Source organism: Periophthalmus magnuspinnatus, chromosome 1 (genome assembly GCF_009829125.3).
Source record: "Periophthalmus magnuspinnatus isolate fPerMag1 chromosome 1, fPerMag1.2.pri, whole genome shotgun sequence".
Classification (NCBI taxonomy): Eukaryota; Metazoa; Chordata; class Actinopteri; order Gobiiformes; family Gobiidae; genus Periophthalmus; species Periophthalmus magnuspinnatus.
In genome coordinates, this window is record NC_047126.1 from 6,180,790 (window position 1) to 6,206,770 (window position 25,981).

At 40.3% G+C, this 25,981-nt stretch overlaps 1 protein-coding gene across 2 annotated transcripts in view; it reads right to left on the reverse strand.

The window, feature by feature from the left end:
- Positions 1-25,981, reverse strand: part of npnta (nephronectin a) — a 126,145-nt gene that overhangs the window by 93,107 nt on the left and 7,057 nt on the right. For both annotated transcript variants that reach the window (XM_033974743.2, XM_055223876.1), the window contains exon 2: positions 6,043-6,143. In XM_033974743.2, coding sequence (XP_033830634.1) covers positions 6,043-6,143 — 101 coding nt within the window. The remainder of the gene's footprint in view (positions 1-6,042; positions 6,144-25,981) is intronic.

The following is a 25,981-nucleotide window of genomic DNA, read 5'->3' on the forward strand; positions in this document are numbered from 1 at the left end:
GTTTTTACAATGGATCAGGTCTGGACGACTGACGAACTATACAAATATGACTATTTACTATTTACACTCCAAAATATGCGGAGAGAAGACTATTTTTAAAGATGAACTGTGCAACTTTTCTAACCGTTTATCTCCATGGACATGTCTTTGTCTGGAACGTTCCACAGTATGGCATTAAACATATTTATTATTATTACTGTTATTATTATTACTGTTATTATTATTATTGTTATTATTGTTATTGTTATTATTGTTGTTATTATTATTATTATTATTACTACTGTTATTATTATTATTATTATTATTATTATTATTACTACTGTTATTATTATTATTATTACTGTTATTATTATTATCATTATTATTATTACTGTTATTATTATTATCATTATTATTATTACTGTTATTATTATTATTATTACTGTTATTATTATTATTTATGTATTTATTCATTAATTTTATTATTTTTTTTCTTTATTGAAGGGTCATCTCAACAGACCTGACCTGTAAACTCTGATATTGCCATCTGAATCTCACCATGGAGACAGATCAGTTTAATGCCGTGCTGTTGAACATTCTGAGTAAAAAAAAACAGCATCTCCGTGGAGACAATAAAGAGTTAAAGCACCGTTCTCTGGGTAACACGAGTAAAATCCCGTCGTCACGCCTCTTTCACAACCTAATGAATTGTTTGGCGACAGAATCTTTAAGTGCAGCCGTATCATTTGCGAGTTTAATTATTAGAACAGTTTACAGAGAGTTTGTGACGGAAAAGCTGCAGGACGCCACGTCGACAATCGCACAACAGCTTTAGCAAATAAATGCACTTTGAACCATTCGCTGAAACGAGCTTTATTTGGAACAGCGCTAGTTCTGTTTCCATTTCAATTATGCTTTCGCTCCAACTCTCAAACGTCCAATCAGGAGGCTGCGCTGTTGAGCAACCATCCCCAGACCGCGAGGAGCTTCCAGTATCGCGCTTATTTGGAAACGCTTGAAAGCATTTTAGATAACGAAGATGCCTTTAAAAGCGTGCCATGTCGCTTTAGTAAAAATAAATGCCAGTTTGATAAATTATTATGCTTAACGTTTCATCTACTGGCTTGAAGTATTCATTTGGTCCCAGAATATGGCTGCTCTTCAACTGAAACCGCAATGACAACGAAGCGATTTTGTCCCCGTCCAGAATCTACGATGCGTTTCCCAGGGTGGCGGCGGGCCCAGACCTGCCGCACTGGGACAGAACGGCCAGGATTACTGTTGACTCCAGGTCCCTTTTAAAAGCACAACATCACATCACCGAAGCAGCACTGACTTGTCTAAATAATCCTTCACAATCTTGTCGAGAGATTTAAAGAGGTATCTTCGCAGCCAAGGTCAGCGGTAATGAAAAGAAATGTGTGGCCGTTTAGGTTGTTCCGAGTGTAGTGAAGTTCTTTTAAGTACAAGTAGAATTAGGCTTTTAAAAGACCGCGGTTAACTGGCTCGAAGAAGCTCAGGTCTGAAGGAACCGAGAGGGGATTTAGTCTGTAAATGTTTGAAAAATACGGACGAACCCGAGTTGAACCGACACTGACGGTTCAAATAAGGCTAAAAAAGGTGTAACAAAGACATTTATAGACGTTTTATAGACATAGACTGTGCAAAATTGATGATTATTTTACATTTTATTCACTGTAAACCACATTATTTAAACATGAAAAAGAGAGTCTGGTGTGCTCATTATGTTCTCTCTATAAAAAAAGATAAAAAACTGCATGGTAAATTGTCATATTTTCATCTATTCACACCACGGTATCCATCTGAGCGAGCTGGAGTCACTTAGTCGACCTGTGGGTCACTGAATCTCACCGCTAAACCAGTAATTTTTATGTCAAGAGCAGGTTTCGAACGGGCAAACCTCCAGATCAGACGTCAAAAACTCTCGAAACTGAGCTACTGTCGCCCGTGACAACAGAAACAGGTACGACGTTTTTTTTAATTTGAGAAAACGTGGTTGTAACATGGCCTGGGAATGCTTTGGGGTCGCCTTAGAGGAGCTGGAGGACGTGTCTGGGGTGAGGGAAGTCTGGGCGTTCCTGCTTAGACTGCTGCCCCCGCGTAAACGGAGGAAAACGGATAGATGGGCTGTAACTTTTCTAAAACCTACACGTATGCCCCTGAGTTCGGATTCATTGAATAATTACAAGAAAAGACTAGTGGACGGGGATAGAACGTAGGTGAAAAACGCAATTTTCCAAGCACTGAAGCCAACTTTTGTGGTCGTTGTATTTCCTTAAATTACAGGGTTTGTACAGCTACAAATAATACTTGGCTCGGAGGCAATATTTGCTCGTCTCCACGGTGAGCGCTTGGTGAATTTAACGCCATAACTATAGAACATTCCAGGCAAAGTAAAAACATGTCCAATAACATGTCCAAACAGGTGGCAGACCCTTCACCAGGAAAGTGACATAAACTCGGCGTATTAGAATTAAAAGGGACCACAGTTTGGGAATCATCGCTATTGTCCATTCCGCCCAGAACATTTATCTCCGAATACAATTACCTAACGCAGAACATCAAGTGGGTGGCAGATAAAAAGCGCATTTGGCTACAGTTCACGCGCTGTAGCTAAAAGGCGTAGAAAAACACCAGGGCCGTGAACTGCGGAAATGGTGTTTGCGTTGTTTTTTTTTCCCCCTACACTAAATAACAGATCTGGCAGCGCAATCCGACTTCAAGAAGAAAGACAAGATGGCACGGCGCCACTTGGGATGAGGCCGCGGGGAGCAATCCTGGCAGGAGCGCACCTAAATCAGCTGTGTGTTTTAACGGCGCCAGAGTGTATCCAAAGACCAAACAGACAGTGTGTGATGAACCGTTCAGAACATATGCAAAATAACACATCAACAAATGGACAGAGCGATGGTTTAAAACAGAAAATCATACTTAAAAAAACTTACGGCAGCAGCGGGTGATTGGGTTAATGTGCGTGCCTATTATTAGACGTGATCTGAACCAACATGCCGAGTACCAAACCGATCGACCTCTCATTACAGAGCGCACCAAATATAGACAGTAGAAGAACAGTGGATGGATGAAATGTGAAGTAACTCAAGTAAAATGGCTTGAAGCTACAGACTGAAATTGGGAGCCAGGAGTATTATTATTATTTCATTATAATAAAAGAAAAGGAAAAAAAAAAAAAAAAAACGTAGGCAGTCGGATGCTTATTGTTTCAGATATAATTTCATCCCTCGTCGTTGTAAAGTAACATGACCAGAGGCTACGTTTGCGTCATTCCGCCTCGTTGTCTACGTAGAGCTGGAATGTTCCACAGTATGGCGTTAAACTGTTGTATTTCGCATGCGTTCATACTCTAAATGCCGTACCGAGGAACATTCTAGGCAATACCGCGGAGACGAGACGCGACCTAGCGCGCCGTTACGTTCTTTCCGGGTTTCGGTGATTATCGGATGATGATGGAAACGTTCAGGTCTTTGCTCGAGATTTAAAATGAGAGAAACTACTTTCTATTTAGCGACGTGTAGTTTATCGTCTTTTTTTGGGAATGTGAAGGAAAATTTTAATGGATCAAAGAAGCGAAAGTAAAAGACCAGTCTGTCATTAGCATTGGGAGAACTATTATGTCTTTGAAAGTGCGTCTTTGAAGCTAGCAGTCGACATTATGCGGGTTACCTAATTAAAACTAAATAGAGGGATTACATTTTTATCACAATTTCAATAAACGGGAAATGTCTCTTCTGGGTTCCACCATTCTTCTACTGTGTATTAAGCGTTTGACTGTAGAACTATATTGTGCAAAGAAGGTTGTGTGAGTGGGTGAGCAGCGAAAGGACCTGGGAAGCTAAGCATTAATGTGCAAAGTAACAAGTCAAGTTCTGTCCGACCCCAGGTTAAGCTAAAGATCAGATATGTAAAATGACTCGCCAGCAAAGGTGGGAAAAGAGAGATGAACTCAGCCAAACCTAATCGAAAAGCAACCTCCAACGAACTGTTTTTGGTAATTGCGGTCTACAAATGTGACTTTAGGTAAGGTAAAAGCCAATTTCTATTATCTGAGTATGCTAAAAAAGGAACTAGATCGGTCCAAATGTGAAGTTTTACGTGAAAATCTATCTATTAGGCGATTATTTTACAAACAAAATGTATTATTCTTGTTTTTTCACGTAATAAAGTCCAATTAGTTTTGCCCCATATGCCAAATGGAGCTCTTAGGGTCAGCATTTTATCGTTAGCATGCTTGTTCTTGTTAGCATAACGCCAATATCCTGCTCTGTGAATAATTAGGATGCTCTGAATGCATAAGGTGAGTGAGTAATAACTTGGACCGCCGCGAAACATTTAAAATAAACTAGTTCTTTTTGCAGGTTTTTCAGAAAAGACGCGGCACACTTCTTTGTCCCCTTTGGATAATTAGTCCTTAGTCCTGCTGAGCGGCCCATCTTTGGATCAGGAGGTCAGCCTGCGTGTTTCAGGATGCACAGTAGGCCGTATTAGCGAACGACTTGAGTTAAACCCGCTAATTAACACCTCTGCTGGCTCCATTCTACATTATCAGTTTACAGCCAAGCATTAAAGAAATACTGGGGATCCATACGCTACAAATGCACCATGCTAACCACATGCTAAATCACAAGCTAACACGTGACACTGTGTTTCTATCAGTACCACGGCCGCTCCTTCCTCTGAATCCACTTTAACGACGTATCGATTGTGTTTGTGGTCGTCCTCATGCTGCCGGCTAAGTCATCTGTAATCAATCTGCACCTTGACTATGTGCCCGTCCGCATGCTACATTCCCCCTTCATTAAAGCCACCCGCTGTGTGAATAGAAACGTTAGCCGGGCCCGCTGTGGTCCAACTAGCTATTAGCATCAATCTTTACTAAAAGATTGCTCCAGGTGCACTGCTCCGTTAGCGCTCGTGCGTGGTGACAGCGTGCATGTGTTGCTATGTATGTTTGTTTTGTCTTACAGGTGCGCCCAAACCGTAGATTAGCATTTTTGGCCCCAGCGTGAAACATGGCGCCTCCCGATTGGACCATAGACATCAGTAGACATCGCACTCATGCTGAGGGTAAGTGGTTTGATGAGAGGATTCTGGCGGTGACCAGTCAAATCTCGTCCAAATCTGGACCATTTGGACGGTGAATATTGTGACGTGGAGCTTAAACCAGATTTACTCGTGTTTTAATTTGCCTATTTCTCAATTTAACACATTACAAGAATTGTTGCAGTGATGGAAGGTAACAAAGTAAAAGTAGTAAAGTACTGTATCTAAGTATAAATCGTATGTATCTGCATTTTTAAGTGGATATCTGTACTTTCTAGTCCACTACAAAAGTAAAAGTATTGTTTATTACTGTTTGAGCCCTGCAGAAAAGGCTGCGGGGTTTATTTTTCACATATTCGCAGTTTGCGCAACAAAAATATAGAAATAAAAACATCTAGAAAAAACTATTGGTTCAGTTGTTTCTATTGAACAAAATTAAAAACAAATCTTTATCAAAATCACTACATTTGAAGCTTGATTAGATCTGAAAATCTGCCCGAAATACTTTTACTTTTCACTCTATGTACATTAGGAAACAGACACTTTAATATTATTATTTAAGTACATTTTTACATATGATTCTTTTACTTTTACCGAGTATTTTTTGCTTCGGTATCTATATTTCTTAAGTAATGCAAATGTAGTATTTCTTCCACCACTTTAATAGTTGTAATGTGTTTGTGTAGCAAAGAAACTCCAAATTACATCGTCTTTAGTGTATTTTTTATCCTTTAAAAGTCAATGACAAACTAAAATCTAAAATGTTTAAAAGGCAAAACAACCAATATTCTATCCTTTTAAATTGCCCACGTGTTCATTAACAAATTCACATTTTTGAGTTTGTTGTTGCGCACGCTAACTGCTTTAGAAAGATAAAAAATGTAGCTTAGCGGCGATAATAGCTTTAGCGTGTATCTGCTGATGTCTGTGGCCCTGCGTGCGTGCACCCAGCGCAGACACCAGGGGGACTCGGTGGGCACTCACGCTGGCATTGACCCCAGGATCGGCGAGTCCAGCCCCAGCAGCAGTCCACTCTGGCACCGTAGCGACACAAGCCGGTGGAAGAGGCCATCTGCCGCGGCCACCTGCGAGAGGAACACACAGTTAGCCCAAAGATGACAACAGTGTCCGAATACTGAGCAGGGGGCAGTCAATGTGATTAGAAAGGGCGTCAAAGTGTGCACACATTCTGCTCCGTGCACACCCAAGGGCGCTACGTTTCACCGGTATTTCTCATAGAATAAACACGCAGCTTTTCTACCTGTAACATTTAGTTTGTATTGTGTTATTTTTGGATGTAACTTAGGTTTAACTCAAGTATTTATTTAGACCTGGTGTGTAAAACTCATTCACATCATCAAAATGGTCGCTCTCAAAGGGCCAGATGTAACTATAAGATAAATGTAACCAAATGTAATGTGAAATAAATGCAACTACTTTTTCTATATTTATTACTTTTTCATGTTACAAATATTGCATATGGATTTGAATACATAAGAAAAAAAATGTGTAACTGTGTATCTCCTGATAAACTGATATTTTAAGACAGTCATAGCTTTTAATTTACTTTGTCACAGGCCACATAACATGACCTGGCGGGCCACATTTTGCCCACGGGCCTTGATTTAGACGTTTAGATGCAACAATCAAACACATCGTTGCATATTTACGTCATTAAGAAACTAGCGATTAAATGGACGACTGAGCGTGTTTTCGAGGAGGGAAGTTAGTGCTAATCTTCTGTTATTTTCTCTCAAATATCCTGTTTTTTTGTCCCTTGGCTGTGATTTAACACGTGCACAAGAAAGTGTCTGTTTTCCCGTGATTCCAATGGCTGGTTTTCAATATTTTATGCCAAAAAAGCAGAGAAGATCCAACAATTTCTATCTAAAGCCACTGACAGAACTGACACGTACAACAGCAAAAGTGTCACTATGTTGAACACATTTATAATATGTTCCAGGGGTCGTTTTGGACGCCTTAAACGAGGTGGCGAGGTTCACTTTAAACACTGGAGACGCTTGCAGCCTGTACCGATCTGCTCCAAAGCGAAACAATGGAAACAAGGCTTTTATTGTCCCTGTAGGGAAAATGTGTTATTTGTTATACGAGTTAAAAATGATCAGGTGTTTGGCTTAAAAAAACACAACTTTTCCTGGAGAAGAAGCAAAATGTGCAAGGTTTTTAAAGAGGGATATTATGCAAAATAGATCTGTATTTACTTTTTCTTTAATTGTCTATCGTGTTATATCGTTCCTTCAACAAAAAAAACCCGCCTGAAGAGGTTTTAGATCATAGGGCTGAGGTTACTGGGGACGTGGACTTGGAGAAGTGCAATTCCAGCCGCTGAACCTGCTCTGTCTTGGTATAATGAATAAAATAATGGGCTGGATGTTTGCTGAGCTAAACCAAAGTCAGCACACAGCCCCATCTGTGAGGAGCCCAGCGCTGGAACCAGGAGAAAAAAAAAAAAAAACTATAAAAGACATCACACACTCAACATCTGTGGCACTATCTTCAGATTTGACCTCCACTTTACCATCGACTGCCTTGAGCCCCTGACGTACCATGAATATATTTGACATTGTTACATCTCAAAGGCAGATTGTGCGCGTTTACAGATAAAGGAGTGGGTTATGATTTCAAGTGCAAGGTAGGGATGAAACATATACCGTAACTGAATAAGAAATCGTAACAAACACAGCTGCGAGTAACTGTAATTAGCGTAGTCTCAATTAGAAAATCACAAGGACTGCAGTTATTTAGTCGTCCCTCGCTGTATCGCAGTTCACCTTTCGCAGTCTCGCGGATTTTTGTGCAACTTTACGTGCTTTTTTACATCGTATGAGCGCGTGAAGTGGTGTACGTTTGCAATTTGTTTTCTCCCCGACAAAACCCACGACGTCGATGGAACGTTCTGCACCGACAAAGGCGCCGACGAAGGTTTGAACTTTGTGTTTAAACGAGAGAGAAATGTGAGAAAACGTTAATGTCTGTGTGAGAAAAGTGTATAAAGTGTGTGGTGAGGGGTTTTACAGCCAAAAACATATAGAATAATTGTAAATAAAGCTGATACTTCACGGATTTCGCTTATTGTGGGTTATTTTTAGAACGTAACCCTCGCGATAAACGGGGAACCACTGTGTAAGTTCCTTTGCAAACAACATTTTTTTCTGTTTTATGTAAAAAAAAAAAAACTAAAACAAATCAGCTAATTCTGCAGTTTAGACCTCTACAAATATGTTCTGAAATAGATTTTTTTTTAATTATTATTATTAATTTAGCAGGTCATATTCTCCAATCTCAAATCTTAATGTTCTTACACATGTTTAAAAAAAAAATAAATCCTCGTCTACGTTGCTTTTGTCTGTCTATATAGTTACAATCTATGATGTCGTCGCAATAAAAACAGCTGCAGATCACAGTAGCGTGTAGCAGATTTACTACAAAAATGGCTGCCCGACGCTGATGAATCCTACGTGTATCACCCAGTAACAATATCAAAATCGAGACTGAAGTAAGGACAGAGCAGTGGGCGTGTCCCGTGGAGGTGAAAACGGGTAAATCGAAGCAGTGACGTCTTGAGTAAAGGAGCATAAAGTTTACTCAAACACGCATGAATCACTCTGAATGCAACTTCAAGAAGAGGAAACAACTGTATAGCTCTAAAAAAAACTGTTGTGCTTTAAAAGAAGAGCTTTGGACCGAATCCTACATCATATAATAATCAGAAAAACCTCAAAAGTAGATCGTTTTCCACAAATGTTCAGCCCAAGTACGAGAAGCTACATTTACAGACATGAACACACTTGTATCCAGTGTCTACGTTGAGCATAAATCCTGTTTTTGACCCACGCTCCCTGCGACATTGAGGCTAAAGATGTTTATTCTTTAGACATTTGCACAGTGAAAGTAAAAAAATACATTGCAAAAACATAATCGCAGATACAGCCACATTGACAATGGACAGTACTGCAATATAAGAGTGTACAAAAATATCAAAATATCAATAAATCGTATCGTTTAATGTCATGATACAGTATCGATATCTTGGGCTGCTGTAACAATATATATTTTTTTGCATGTTTTAGCACTATTATGTGGGTTGTTAGAGGAAAGAAACTTGTTTATGCAGAACTTTTGACATTTGATTCACTGTTTTGTTGATTAAAATGTGTATTTCATATTAGCAGCGGTTTAACAAAAACTTTTAATATCACAGTTGTTTTAGTCGATATGTTGTTATCCTTCAGAGCCGATAAACTGCACGTGTCCCTGTTTTATGTAAATGTGAAGCTCGTATAAACTGTGGATGAATAATATCGGCCAATGCAACAGTCTGGTGTGTGCCTCTAGTTAGCAAAATGCACTTTATGTTCATTCACTTTCAATAAACAGAAGATAAATGCAGTGTTAATGTTTATTTTTTGTGGAAATGAGTCACGAAAGCCTATACGCTTCACTGAATTGTATCGGATCAATTTGAAATATATCGTAACATTGTATCAAAAAAAGAGCTGTGTGACAAAGTGGGCCTTTGTCCCTTTTAATAGTACTATGATTTGGTTTTGCACATGTCTGTTCATTTTCAATAACTTCAATACTAAACTAAATAGAACTATCCCGGGTTTGTTTTGTTTAGTTGCAATCAGTAAATCACCACACATTTGTTAGTTAAATATATTTTATTTAGTTAAATGTGTCTATTCAGTTCAGTTCAATAATCATCTTACCTGCATCTCCACATGGTCCAGACAAAGAGGGGGCGTGCCCTATGTCGGCCATTTTATAGGCTTGAGTGGGGTCGTGGGTCGGACCATGTGGAAGGGGAATAACTGGCTTAAGTTTGTTTATTTCTTTGTGTTAATGTCTTGTGTATTTTTATTTCATGAACTAAGTGTTTATAGTTTATTTAGTTAAACACTGTTAGTAAAGGGACTTGGGCCTGAGAGATGTTTTTATGGAACATAGTGCTGATGTTACTCCCACCGCCCCCTGGACAAGAGATGGAGTAGACCAGGGGTGGAGCTTCCGGTACAGGAAAGTATTTTAGTCTGGGCAATTAGACAGATGAAAGACACCAGTGTAGCCAGGGTACTCGTGGCTTTTGTTTCAGTTGTTTAAGTTTGGTTGCTTAGTTTTTCGTTGAGCACCGTTAATTTTTGTACATATGTATTATTTTTTGTGTTCACGGTGTACCACTACACAGGAATAAATTGTGTCTAATGGGACTTCTTTTGAGTCTGCCTCCTATTTTGATCACTCGGGCCAGCTTCCCCACAAGCTGTATCAAGATATTTATCGTATCGTGGCCTGTGTATCGTATCGGCAAAATCTTATTGATATCCAGCCTTAATTGCATCGTTTAATTCCTGTGTTATAGAAAACAACACCACAATAACAAAGCAAAACGCACTTCCATGAATCACGTTAGCGCGTTCTCCAAAGACCTGTTCAAAGCCTTTTTTTTTTGTTTTTATTCCGTTTACGTTCACTCATTTGCTGCAGAAATAAGGCACAGTAAGGACAGGGAGTGTTGGAAAAAGCGACTAATCTTGTTTTTTTGTATTTTTCCTGTGAAACTGCAACATTAGTTTTATCCTCAAACAATTTGCTCCTGCGGTGAAAGCTTTAAGACAAATTACCGCCGGATATTTTTGTCACACCACGTTCTGTTCGGAGCAAGAAATAACTCCTTGGCAGATTTCGTATACGCGGATTAGCTTTTTATCTGCAGAACGGTGGATCAACACATATTTATGGCAAGTGCGAAAGGAAAAAAAAAGTCCATTTAAGAGCGATGATCAAATCTAAAGTTGTAAGCTCCGTATTTTCTTTAAGAGGCTCTGATAAGACGTCCCTATAAACCTGTGAGGACGAGCGCAGCAGTGGAGCACGGGGGGGAAACGTATGGGTTTGGTCACTGTTTTTCACACTGAATAGACCCGTTAAAGTCTTATATCATCACAATGTTCAAACTTAACACCCGGGTCAGAGTACAGCAATGTTCATCTGTGTTTGTTGCATCTGTCTCTGTTCAAATTAACATTAAATAAATCAGATCAGGCTGACATAATACATGTTCTATGTTCTACTGATTAACAGATCTAAATGATAATCGCTTCAAGACTTTGTAACATAAGATAAACTATTTTGCATTTTCAGGGTACAAATGTTCATTTTCGTTTCATTTATTTATTGACTTTGAGCAGATTAATGAATCCCATACACTTAATGCACATTTCACATATATTTGTTTCTTATTTAAGATCAAAGTGGAGTGGAAAGAAAGTAGAAAAACTGTAGTGAGCTCAACATTTCTAGCAGTCACACATGGATTTTGGTATTTTGTGATATTTTATGGCTAATCCCAGTTTCCCTATTGAAACAGCAATTTCACTTTTGCCTCCAGCTGCTCATTCAACTCTGGAATTTAGAATTTTTTTTTTTTTATTTTTTTTTTACACATTTTAAGAAGTAAAAATGAAAAAAAAACAAAACAAAAAAACAAAAGTCTGAAAGTTCTAAAGTGTGAAAGTTTCAGACTTTCCAGTTTTAGTCCAGTGTCGATGTGTGAAAGCTCGTGTGGACCGAACCAAACGTCAACAAAAAACAGAGAAAAAGGGTCTGATACTGAGACGTCCCGACACAGACGGGACCATACGAGCCTCTGTGGGGCGACTCAGAGTCATGTGTGTGTCATCATTTCATTTGCATTCATTATTATGTTATTATTTTGTATTTTCTGTGACGATAAATAACAATATTAGGCTCATATGGAGACATTATTGTGCCAAACTTTAGCTGTTCAGAATAGTTATTAAGTTGTCCGTATAATTTTTGTAGCTGGGGTGCGCACACACAACACACACAGCGCACACACAACACACACAGCACACACACACGAGCCTGATTGACATTCATGTGCGTCGAGGAGCAGCACATCCACACAGATCAGACGCTGGACAATGAACCAGCCTGAAGACAGAGTTCAAGTGTGAGGAGAAAAGGACGAGACGAGACGAGCCTACAGTGATTTTCAACAAGTGTCTAAATAGCAAAGTTAGACTTCCAGACAAAATAACAGCAAAACCCACTCAACCACTCTGCCAAAATACAGCCTGCTGCTCGTTTGAGTTAAAGACAGGCCTTATTGTGGCTTAAAAATCACCAAATGTGCATCTACAGTCAGCCTCACTTAAGTTATCCTCTTTTCCAGAACCAACAAAACTGAGAAATATTTGTAGGATAAACTGTTGCATTCGATAAACCTAAAAGATCCATTTACCAAACGCTGACGTGAACATATCAAACACACGCAGGATGAATGACAGCACTTGTGCACTTACAGCAGAGGATGCACTGCTCTAAATCACTGTACTTACCGTGTAGTAGTACTTATGATGTAGTAGTACTTATGATGCAGTAGACGGAGATCATCTGGGGGACTTTTTAGTGATCTGTAAACTCACATACAACACTCACCTGCTGTAAATCCAGTTACGAGTATCCAAATAATGACATCTCTCCACATTTGCACTCGTTTTGGCACATTCACTCGTGTAAAACCGTGTGCCAACGATAAGCCAATTAAATATTAGGTAACTCTGCTTCTGATTGTTTTTTTCCTGTTGATGGAGTTGATTTTCCGGCTCCATCAACAATTCACTTTTTATTGAACAACCGTCATCGTGTCTCCATAAATGCTGCTGTCAGACTCGTCATTTTGCTCTTAAAATGTTTGTATTAACCCGCTCGACATGATGTTACATGGTGTTTTTATTTTGCCGTTTTGTCTATTTTGTTTTCTTTCCCTGAGGTCGCTCCGTTAACGTTGGCAGGGTTGATTGACAGCGTCGTGAACCTGCTCCCAGCTAAACCAGCGGTGTGGGCGGGAAGAGGCATCACCTTTAGCACGATTGGCTCTTTGGTTGCTATGATACTCATGGGAGGGAGGGAGTGTGAAGGCAAAAATTAAGATACAATTAAGATATTTAAAGGTGCACTGTGTAACTTTTTGGGTGGACAATTGGCCACCTACGTGTTTCCATGGAAATGTTTTGGATTTTTCTGGAAAGTCCAACAGTATGATATTACTCTTACATATCTACATTGAGACTGAGTATACCTAAGTGAATACATTTAAGATGGATGTTTAATGCCATATTGTGAAATAGTCAAGGCAATGCAGTTTCCATGGATACAGCAGAGGGCGGGCTCCCAAGAAAAGTTACATAGTGCAGCTTTAAGTTTCACAATTGAATCTGCTCCTAAACAAATGTGCACATATGGAAATAATACATGTATAGAGTCATGTTACACTGACTTCACTTCAGTAGTTTGTTAAATTCATTCATAAATCAAATGTTTTCTCAAATGAAGCTTCTGCTTTGACAGCTCTGAAAAATGATTTTGTTAAACTTCTCACACTTTTATCTACGCCAACACAGAACTGACAAATGTGGGTTAAACATTTTTATCAGCTTTTTCTTTATTAAGAGAAAGATTTATTTTGTTAAAATGTAATCGTTACAGGTTACAGTTACATGAGTTTCCCGTTTTAACATGAACATGTTAAGCTCATATTAAATGAACTGGGGCCAGTCACTTTCAGCAGGTCCGAGCCTGTCGTCTGTGTGATCTGCAGCAGTGAAGAGCCCGGCCCTTATCACTTTGCTTATATCTAATGACAGATCGAGAGCGCGTCTGTGCATAACCAAAGGCAAACACAGACCTTTACAGGCTCTGGGCTGTTGCACACGTCACTGTGCTCTTCACACAGTGGTTGGCAGCACTGATCATAACACGTGGAGTAGAAAGGGTCGTCTGTGCTCACGTCTGTGTTTACGGCGCCTGGCTGCGTTTGGCGGGAGCACGTCTTTGTGTCCGATCTGACTTTCTTTAGGGTGTCCCATAATTCTGTTTTATGTTTTGTGATTCAAGAAAAAGCTGGTCACAACGGTTCACTGTGTAGATCCAGAGCTGCTGTTTATAGCCACTGTTTCTCTCACGGCTTCTTTCCTTGTGCCACCAAAGAGCGACGAGCCTTCAGGTGGAGCTCCAAAATGAAACATTGACACCTGTGTATTTTGCTCTGCTCAAGCGTAAAAGCAGCATGTTTCTGATATGTGGGTTTGGGGTCCACATATGTTCAGCTGTCTGTTCTGCGGAGGACAGGACACGGGGAACCTGAACGCACCGCGCCAACGAGCGAACCCGCCACTGCACCAACACTTGTTAGAAGAGAAGAGACATGGCTACCTCAACAATCACTGGAGTCTCTTATAATCATAGCTGATCTGACAAATGCTGTGCGGGTGAAGGCACGAGCGCTCTTGAGAAACAGGGAGGGCGTCAGTGTCAGTACGGGACGTCTGGAGATCGGACCGTTCCAGGCACGCTCCAAACAGAGGCAATGTGTCAGATCGCCCTTTATGATCAGTACCACCAACCATTAGGTGAGGCCGACGTGCCACAACAGCCCAGAGCCTGTAACTCCACGTTCGTCAGTTCTGCTCTTCCGTAATTAACACATTAATTAACCACACATGCATCATTTTTAACGTGGCTGTCAATATTTTCCTTTCATCTTTCCCTCTCATCTCAGCAACAGAAACCAACCTGACAGAAATTAATATCTTCATTTTTTTGGTGCCTGTAAATTGCTGGGTTGAGGTTTAGGTCTTGCACAAAACGTGAATGGATCATAAAATTAAGCACAAAAGGGCAGGAATATCACTTCTGCATTCTCCAAAAACATGATCATTTTCCGATTTTGAACTCCCGCCTCTACCTGCATGTCCAATCTCAAAAGAATCAGCGCTAAATTTAACGTACAAAGGTGTTGAAATGTATTGTTTTCCGATATAATAAGGGTTTTTGGCTCAGAATTCCGAGCACATCCTCTCCCTCTCTCCTCCTGTTAGTGCTTCCATGCCAGGACCAGGAAATGCTAATGCCTGCTCCACTGCCAATCACCGCAGTAGGGAGAGAATCCAGACGGATGCTAAGTGAAACTGGCACATCCCGGGAAAATGTTTGTGTATGGACTGGAGAGGAATGGAGGAATGCGGCACGAAAGGAAAGAGGAGAAGAGTGCAAAGGAGAGGAGAGGAGGGAGAATTGATAATAGCATTTCAATCATGAATGAAGTGAGACGGAAATAGAAAACAGAGACCGCACTTAAAAGGCTTGTTCTACGCCTTTTTTCTGATCTGTTATGTTTCCTCATCGCAAACATGCCTGGAGTTGTGTTTTGCTTCATTCGCACACGTTTTAAAACACAAAAACACAACTTCGAGTACGTTTTTGATGAGGTAACAGCGTTCCACCATGACTTAAAGCTCACAAGAGTCAATTTTGTGTAATCTAGGACCTTTAAAACAATGGCCGCCTGTCGTAATAACAAAGAAGAAGTCGAGCTTTGTAGTACAAGACCAACAAGTTCATATGATTTATATGACTATTATTGATGAGGAATGGACAAATGAACCAAAACTAGGCTTTAAGGAGCACTATTTAACTTTTCATCCACCACCTGCTCGTTGTAAGTTGCTGTAGGTTCCGGACAAAGCAACATCTGCACAAAGACAAGCCAATAACACCACCAGGCCACGTTACAGGTCAGATCTGAGGACAGGCGACCACAGTTAACGTAATAATGAATCAAAGAAAAACATCTGTATATGAATGAACTGATGCCGTGCTGTGGGATTTTGAACGCAAAGTAATAACATCTTTGTGGAGACGAGCAGGTGGTCGACCCCTCGGTAGAACACGTTACATAGTGTGTAATCATAAAATAGGGATAATTTTTACTTCAGGGGTGTTTTATTCAAATTGTATTGTATTATATTCAAGGATAGATTGTAAGAGTTTATGGTGGTATTGTAAAAAGGGCGTAAATCACTGCCCTTGATGATGAGCTCGTTCTGAATGACAATCATAAGAATCCTCGACGGATAGAAGAAGGAGTTTCAGCTGCCTTTGGTGAAGCCGAATGCCCTAACCTGAACCTCATCCTGAACGCACTGACGATGACTGTAAAGATCAGCTAAGTTTGGAAACCTTTGGGGGAAAAAAGCGCACTGTATTGTGGGGATGCCTCATAGCTCCCTACTGTTGATAAGGTTTTGATACTTAAGAAGCTACGAAAGGAGGCATACAGGCTCCTTTTTCTAACTCCTTCGTAACTCACTATTTGACTAGCGAGTTAGGACAGTCCTTATCATGGCCGATGGTGGCGCACATCAGGTTTAGTCTTAAGGAGTTAGGAGCTTAGTCTTAGTAGCCAAATTGTCAAGATCCCAGTCTGTCCTTGTGTTTCTGTGCTGTCTTTCCCCCTCCCTTCTGTGTTTGAGCCTGTAGCTACACACCTGCAGCCCATGAGTAATCAAGCCTCCACCTCGGGAGTACGAAGGGACTGAGGATCCTACAAACTCCGCCAGATCGTCCGCGCATCCCCCGTGGTACAGTTCCACTCGGCTCAGTCTAGTTTTCGTGCGTTTGATTTCAGTACTCAGCTGTTTTTTCTTGTTTTTCACCAGATCCTGCTCCTTGGAACTACCTTGCACCTCCGCCTCTGACCCAGCTCTCCTCGACTGATATGAACACCTTCGCCTCTGACCCCGCTACCTATGACCGGTTCGAAGACGTCAGTCTACGATCTCTTTACCATCTGCACCGTCAATCAACATTTACATTTCTGTGTTTGCAAATAATGATCCTCCACACGTTACGACACAAATTGACAAAGTCGGAATGAGCCAAAGAATCCTCCAAAAAGCTGAACGTTTGGTTGGAGTCCTTATTGGTAAAAAAAGGTGTTCAGCCACAAAACTGGAGGGTCACCAGTTCAAACCTCTTCAAGTGCAGATTGCTATCATGCCTCTGAGCAAGACACTTCTCCACCATTGCCTATTCCAGTCGCTAAATGTAATAAACGTAGACATAACTGGAATAAAACCTCGCTAATACAACAAATGACACCATCAAGTCAAGTTTTTTTTTTTTGTATTTCTGTATCCACTTTCTGAAAACCACAAAAAACAAATTCCAGTGCCATCGAGCTCTGAACAGGTGGATAAGACAGATGTCAGTCACAGCATTCAGCGCTGCTTATAAACTAATTATGGCTCTGAGATGAAATCATCACAGGAAGACGTCACCCCACCGCTGCCTCTGTACTCGCTGCTGCTGCCATGTTATTTCCATTTAGATTACACACTGATCACGCGCTCCACTGTCAGCAGATGTGACTGCGTTTTAAAACAATCTCACGACACTGTATTAGCTTGGAGAGGCGTTGTACAATACAGCGGGTGCATTTCAGTTTGAGTTCTAGCACACTCCATTTTGAGTTTGAAGGTTCTGGATGCGTAGTCTGTTCAGTTTTTGTTTTTTTGTGTTTTCGTTTTTCGTGTCACTGTTAGGGTTATCAAAATGTGTACTTATCTATTTTTGAGAAATGGTTTGAGAGAGGAGTTAAAGAAGCTATTTTTGTTCGGAAAGACAATCCTTCCTTAAACAGGAATGGGGACCTGAAACATAATCTATCACAGATCTACAACTCTATCCTCAGACCCAAAGCAAACAGGAACAAAGAGAATAATCGGCAGCCATTACAGTTTGAATAGGGTCGTTAAGGCTGAAACTGGAGACAATAGCCGTTTACAGTTTCAGTGTAGTTAGCTCCTCCCTTCAGACAGATATAAGGCAGTGTCAAGCAGTAATCTGACCAGAACTGAAGAAGCGTCTTGGATGAGCAGCGAAACGTCTTCACTCCTACAACAATTTGTCCAGTTGACGGATTTAAACTTCGTCTTTTGCTATGGATCAAACCTGGACGACTGACGGACTACACAGACTACTTATTTATCTATTTCTCGTGCCATTTAATTTCGTTGGCATCAATTTGAACAGTGAAAAACAATCAGACAATTAACATAAATACAAGCGTTTACGTGCCTTGTCATTACCGGCATAAACAAAAGGAACAGGAAGAAGATAAACCGTATAAACACTGCTCCTTTCAACGATCATCAAAATAAACATTGGAATGGATAAGGTGGGTTAAAACTCGCCAAGGAAACAATAATCATATTCATCTGTGGGAGCTGGAATCGCACCGCACATTCCAAAAACAGTTTATTTTTAGGTCGGGAGTGGGAATCGAACTGCCAAACACTCTACCAACAAAGCTACTGTCGTCCTCGTTTATCATTTACTTAAAAAATTAGGTAGATAATGAAACAAACTCACAAAAATGTTGCTTTTCCTGGATAGTTTTAGACTGGACTTGCAGAGATATTATGAGACCACATGGGAATATTAAAGCAACTTTTATTATTTTTTGGTAAGAATTGCAGTCCATGGTATCAAACTTTTATTTTAGTTTCAAAATTGAGTCTGAAATTTGAAACTGTCAATATGAAACATTTTTTAAAATCTGTAAAAACACTCCAAATTACCAAACTTGACTAGCACTTTCCTTATTGGTTTATATTTTGGCACATTGTTCATTCTTTAGACTCAAAGTACGACGCCTGGATCTACTGAGGATGATGGGAAAAGTGATGGCAAAAGCAGGAAACTAAGTCCTGTTATCCTAAGATTTAAAAACAAAGGACATTGATCCGATTTAAACTGCATCATCGTTAAAATCGTGTGTTTTTATGCTGTTCAAATCCGCCAACTACTCCACCGCAGATGGTCAAGTGCTGCAAATCGTCAACTCTAACATCAACCAGCATGTTAACAGAGCTACTTTCTGATTCAGAGATTAAAAAGATGCTTTATATTTAGTTGCAGACGACACACAGCGCTCTCATTTTGACCGTGTTGGAGCTGCTTTTACAAATCTATACTGAGGCAAAACCAGAACACATTTTACTTCATGTACTGACCCTGTTTTACCCTGTATTTACTTAAGATATTATCACTGTAAATACAAAATGTTCAGTTTCGACAGTTTAATTTTGTATTTAAATCTAACAAATTTACTCAAAATCATTAATATTGCAGCTCCACCAACTTTGAAAACATTTATTAAACTTTCGTCCAAACAAACTCCTCGATCCACTCAGTCTCTGTGAACCCAAATTGCACAGGTCCTAAAAGATCCTTGACTTTTGCTCAATCGCCTTTTCATTTCAAACCACCAGACAGAGAAAGTGCTCCAGACAGTCTGAAAGTGTCTGTAGATTTGAATATTATTACTAGAAATGTGAAAAAGTACATTTTAGATACTCAAATTTATCCACATCAGTCTAGTTGATTTGTAATGTTCTGTCTCACTGTAAAAATCTGCACTTTATTGATTTTTTATGTTGGTTTGGACTATAGGAAACATACTGTACTGGACACGGGGACATTTTTTGTATTTTACTGCTAAACTGCTGCGTATTTTGTGTATTTTAATATGTGTTCAGGGACTGCACATGGAAAGCAGCAGCAGCTAAAACTGGTACAAATCATCTTTTCTTTTGTAAGATTAATGAATTTGTACATGATCCCTGACAAATAAAGAAGAAAGAAAGAAAGAACATACAAAATCTTGAACAAAAACAATGAGAATTTTCACCAGACACTGTACGAAGTCAATTATAGCCTATATGGAACTCCATTTTTCCTTGAACTCGCCGCACACCTCAGTCGGCTCGGCCAAACTCCGGCTCCGCACATGCCCAAAGAAACAACCAGCACACGTCTGTAATCCTGCCAGACCCGCTATTTATGACCTCCCCCTCGCTCCGCTCTCAAAATGTGCCCGCTGCCTCATGGGGTTTTAGAAATTCAATGGGGAATTTATGGGATTTGGAAAATGTTTTGTGCGTCTTTAGTCAATCATGGTTTAAGCGATACAAAGAGGTCAAGAATAAAAGTGCAGTGGTCAAGTCTTTCAGCGTGTTGATTTACACTTCAATAGAGAAATAAATGTGAGCAGTGGGAGAGCGTGGACCCGTGCCAAGGCGCTGGTCGTGTTTGCGAAGTGGAGGAAATATCTCGAAATAGACTTGACGGCAACTTGGTTTTTCCATTACAATCAGAATCAGGAAAAAGGTTTTATTGCCATTGCGCAAAGTAGGAATCAGCTACGGCGATATGGCACAACAAAAACAAAGAATAATACTCATAAAACAACTCCAAAATCTGTCGTTTTATAGCCTCACTGTGAAGTTTAAACAGAGGGAGGACCCAAAAACGCAGGACTGTACTTGAAACACGCTTTAACGTGAACTTTAACAAAGACCAGAAGTAAAAGTAAAGTCAAAACTCCAAAATGGAAACTTAAAGAGCGTGACACTGAGGAGGAGAGGAACGAGACACAGGTTAAACAATCAGTATGACAGGAAGTAAAACTCAAACACACCTTTACAAAATAAAACTGGGTTACAAAAAAAAAAAAAAAACTCAAGGAAAATCAACACCATGACAGTCCCGTTAATCTATTTTTATGTTACTTATTGATATATTACACTGTTTTAATGCAGCAAAAACTGTGCACCTGCAATAATAACAAACAGGACGTAGCCTAAAACGGTCAAGGAAACAGAGAGACAAATTGGAATCAAGAAATCCTCAGATATTATTTCTGTTCTGGTTTACGACCCCGCAAATCCTCATCCTTCAAAGCCCAGATGGAATTGTAACCACTCTGTAGTTATTCCACTCTCTCAGATTTACCAAATGCTACAAAGTGGTGAAATATTATTGGCAGACTGAATTGTAGGGCTCTCCTGAGATGCCACAAGTCTTGGATTATTGAATCAAATCCTCCTCTGTTCGGCGCTAGCATATAAAAACCCCGCCAGAGGATGTGTACGCATGTTCATCCCTCTCCCCTCGGCTAGTTCATTCATACCTGATTTCCTTAACACAATGCCACGTTGAAAGTGTAAGATAAAACGTAAATCGATGCGTCTCGTCATGTGTCGGGACTACAGCTGTGCCAAATGTTTACTCCGTTGTCTCCAGACACGTCTCGTCCCCGGTGATGCTTGGCTGACAGAATGAAATGGATGAGAATGTAATACCTGTACTTATTACCCGGGGGGCGCCAAATAATGATCCCAAATTGCACTAAGCCTTGAAGGAAGTCAAGCAGGCAATTATTAGTCTTAGTGTAAGCGGCATGACACCTTTCTAAAAAAAGAAACACAGAAAGAAAAGTGGAATAAGGATCTATCCAAATTTGAATATGGAAAGTATAATCTGCCCTGAGTGATTGACACGTTTGCGAATCTTTACTTATTTTGGTTGCTCCGTCATAGCTAATCCTCTGCATCCTCCGATCTGGCAACGTGCTCCATTTTCTCTTTTATCTAGCCTCTTTGGTCTCCGTCTGGACCTCCCGCTGGTCAATCTCTAACCTCGAACTTCATTTTGCCAACCTAATGGCTAATCTCGCCGAAGGGGACCAAAGCATCACCGGCTTCTCTCAGTGATTACGGATTAATAGACTGTCACGGTTATTTTGTCTTCTCGTTTATTACGCTTTCGCCATTCCTATAGGTGAGGGGTTCGATTTGGGCTTTAGTGGAGTAAATGTACAGCAAAAAAGACTTCAAATAATGGCTGTGGCTGGTAAAATGCGCAGCCGTTCACACCTACGGGATTCGACGCCAAGTTTAAAAACACAAAAGCGTTTATTGGATCGCCACCGGACTGTCCCGATTGATCCGAACTCTGGAGAGAAACGGCTAACTCAGCAGATTGATATGTGTCACACTCGAGTTCTACGCATCATTCATCTGCGACTGAAAGGAGGAACGTTCGGACAAATACTTCGAGCGCAAAGTATCACAAGGGTCGCTTCATGGACCTCGAGGGAGGGATGAGACGTAGTAAAAAGAGTTAAAGAGGCGCTCTGTGGTAAAGAGACCGGCTGGTATGTACAAAAATACCAAAGAAACAAGGCAGTAAGATGAATTTAAAATGCGTTTAATGATTACGACATGTCATAACAGACCTGAGCCGAAGCGCGTTTCTGCCTCTGGGACAAAAATAATTCAAAAATACCATATTATATTATACACGTGTTACACCAATAGAGCTTCTCCGTCAGTGTGAGATGTGAACCTATGAGAAAAGTGAACGAAACACCACTAGATGATGACGTTAAACCCAAAGGACCCAATTATAAAAGTAGTAATAATGCAACATACTACAAAAACACAGTAAAATCAAGGTCCTCATTAAGTATTTATTGCCTTAAAGTGCATAGATCCAGTTGCTGCTGTTTTTTTAGTCTATGTCCTTTTGTATAGTGTCTGATATGTGGTGTATTCCATGTGCCTGGAGGCTGGCAGGGTTATTATGGAAGTCCAAGGCCCGCAGGTCATTTGTGTGGATGTGTATTTGTGTTCTGCCAGTCTGCCCTGTAGGAGCCCTTTGGTTATCCCGATGTAAAAAAAAAATTAATAAAAACTTGCACATTTGGCAGACCAGCCTGGAGATATGAAATGCTCTATGGTGTAATCTTTGTGCGAATGTCCAGAAATGTTTTAGTCAAATATTGTTGCAATGATTAGTTATTGCACTTGTAGGAGCTCATCGGTCTATAATCTGTGCATTTTAAATCACAATATTCAAAGAAACTCATTAAAAAGAAACAAGTGCGCTGACATCCACGTTAGAAACTGCAAAGTCCAACGGGAGCTGACGTCGGCGTGAACGTCATCGGAGTCTGGACGTCTGATGGACACCTGCACCTCACACTAGCGAGCAGCAAAGACGACAAAAACGACTATGACGCTGCCAAATTCTGCGGGTATCACCAATTAGCCCTATAGCGTCGAACGCTATCGCCGCAGATAGACTCGCGGTTGCAGACTTTCCGTTACCGTAACTCCGCAACCGATTGTGCTTCATGTAAATTCAAACGGCGTCTCAAAGCAGAGGCACGGGGCTCTTTAAATATGTTACTGTCATTACGGTAATGTGCTTACATCGTCCCTCGAAGACGACCAATCAGAGAAAAAATAAGGATGGATATGTAAAATAGAAGAAGTTGTGTGAAAAAAGGCAAAAGTACATGCTGATACTTCCTTTAACATGATTTTTATGGCTAAAAACAGATTTGAAAAAAATCTAGGCGTGCTATAATGGTCTATAATGTGCTCAGTCCTTAGAGCTCCATGTCTCTGCTTTGAGACGCCGTTTTAATTTACACTATAGCACAACTGGTTGCCTGGTTACAGTAATGGAAAGTGCATAGGGTTAACAAAATAATATCGGTATAACACAGTTAAAAGCTCTAAATAAATCTGCTTTGAGACACGCCATAATCAGTAAAGACATTTTAAATTCATAAGAGAGAATATGTCTTGTCTTTTTTGTTTTTTAGTATTTTTGTAAATACTTCGTGCTGATTGGTCAAACCATCACAAAAGAGGAACACGCTGAGAAATCAAACTATCACAGGGATTCATGTTGATGTCCAAGGTAAGAACGCAAATATGCAGGATTACTTAATTTGCAAATGAAACAAAACAACCACACAACATTTTGGACGAGGAAACTCCACGTTGGTTAAAGATGTGAGTTTTTCATGTTATAATGCTGTTAAATCATCAAAAACATACCTGGAGTTGTGTTTTATTTCATTCACACACGTTTAAATAACCCTGAATTACATTTCCAAAGCTCAAAATGCTCTGTGTCTCGTTGTGATGTCATTAAGTGGTGTTTTTACAGTACAGAACAGCTATAAAAACAATAAATACTAACCCATACTGACTACATAGCCAGAACTCCACAATACAATGTTTACACAAATAGCTGGTGCGGTTTTACATATAGAGTGAAGAAGCTGCATTCAAGCGATTAGCAAACGTCAATAGAAACGGAAAAAGGTCCTTGTGGAGTTAGCATGACAACTGATTGCAATGCATTGTCCATAGATAGGGTGTCACGTATACAGAGCGACCCTATCCGCCGCTCCTCATCACTCCCAACGCGCAGCTTTGGACGGTAACAAGGGCCATGAAGGAGGAGCTCATTTCAGGCTAACGGCGTCTCCTGCTAATCCACGCTGGAATCAATACTCAGGCATGAAAATCACGTGTGGAATGGATTCTCCCCAGCGACACGCAGATAAATGGATTGACTTGCCGGGACTTGCTTTGCTCAGCTGAAGACTGCACGCTCCACTGCCGGATCTGCACGCTAACCGCCACCGCTATCACATTAGCACGTAGCATGAGGCGCGTTATTGACAAACATCCAGGCTAAAATGCGAATCGAGACGGTTAATGGTGTTTTAAGCCTTAAGTGGGAAGTCTTTGAAAGAGGAGGCATCGCGAATTAACAATAGGCGAATGATGCAATGGAATGAAACAGCAGGGCCTAATGGGGAACGCTGACAATGTTTTGATGCTGTTCAGAAGTGTTTGTCGTCTTCATGGAAAAATTGGGGGGAATTACTCGGGTTTTGTTGTTGCTTTTTAACAGCAATATGAACTTTCAATGTTGCGATAGATTAAGCTTCAATAATATTAATGAGATTCTGAGAAAACGTGACTATTCTCACCTTAAAAGTGCAACTAAAACTGTACCATGCTAGAGGCTAATTCAGAATTTTTACTGTACGAGTTTTTTTTAATGATGTTTTCAATCAACTTTCCTCTCCCTCATGGGCGTCTGTTGGAATGAGATTGCAATTACGCGTTTAATATCATAACTATTACCTACTTATCTTACGTTGTCAACATTAACCAACCACACGCCTGGATAAGGGCTTCAGGGTAAAAGTAACCAATATGCAAATACTACAATATGCTGTGTGGTTTACAGTACTAAGGGAACACCTTTCTAATTTTACCAAGAGCAGCCAAATTAGTAGCTAAACAGAGTACCCACAATAGGTCTAGATATAATTACAAAGCAAAACGAAGCGCAAATAACTGCTTCATGTGTCTGATACTACTTGCAGTTTTGTATTATTAGAGGTGAGTAGTAGGCGTACTCAAGTAATAAGAGTAACGTCACTTCAAAATGCTATTACTGTCAGGATTTGTTTTGTTTTTTTGGTGTGTTCTGTGTTGTTTTTCCTCCCTCGCGTCTGTGTCTGAGCCTGGAGCTGGGAGGAGACTCTGGCGCCGCCCGCTACACACCTGCACACCCATGAGCGATCAAGTCTGCACCTCCGAAGTCAAGTCATCGTTCATGTCATCCTCCTGCGTTTCTACAAGACATTATTCATGTTTTCCTCTAGTTTTCGCATCAGTGTATCCTCCCGTTTCTGGGACCCACCGTCCACCTCAGCCTCCGACCCAGTTTCCTACCACCAGCTCCTCCAACCAGCGTTTACATCCTCCTGTTTGCAATAAACTTTTTTAAACCTGTACCCCGAGTCTGTATCTTTGACCCACCACTGTTTACGATAATCACCCACATGAAAGTACAAAGTAGTAGTCCAAAAAATGACTGAAGTAAGAGTAAAAAATGATTTAGTGGAACCATCTTGGGTGATAAAATTCCCTGTGACTAAATACTTTTGGTGAAATCAGTATGTCGTGATTCCCTATGTTTTCGTCTATGGTCCAAAACTCTTTCCCCCGTCCACTCGTCCTGTAGGTCACCCTCCATCCCGCTCTGACTCAGGTGGATTTGAACCGATCACAGCGAAGAATAAACTTTCACAACCTGCACAATGCTCTAATAACCTCTTCAAAACTCTATAAAAGATTAAACAAAACATTAATCATGATGAAATCCAACTTTTGATCAGGCACGACGAAAATTGTGACATGAATTGTTTGGCATATCGCACCCCCCAAAGTGGAATTACTCAGAAAAGTAATTTGAGCTGTAACAGTCTGATTTATAATTTTAAACTCATTAGAAGGACAAAACCTTAAATAATTCACAAAAGCTGGCGTTTTCAAAGGATAGATGACAAAGAAATAGAAAAAGCTGAAAG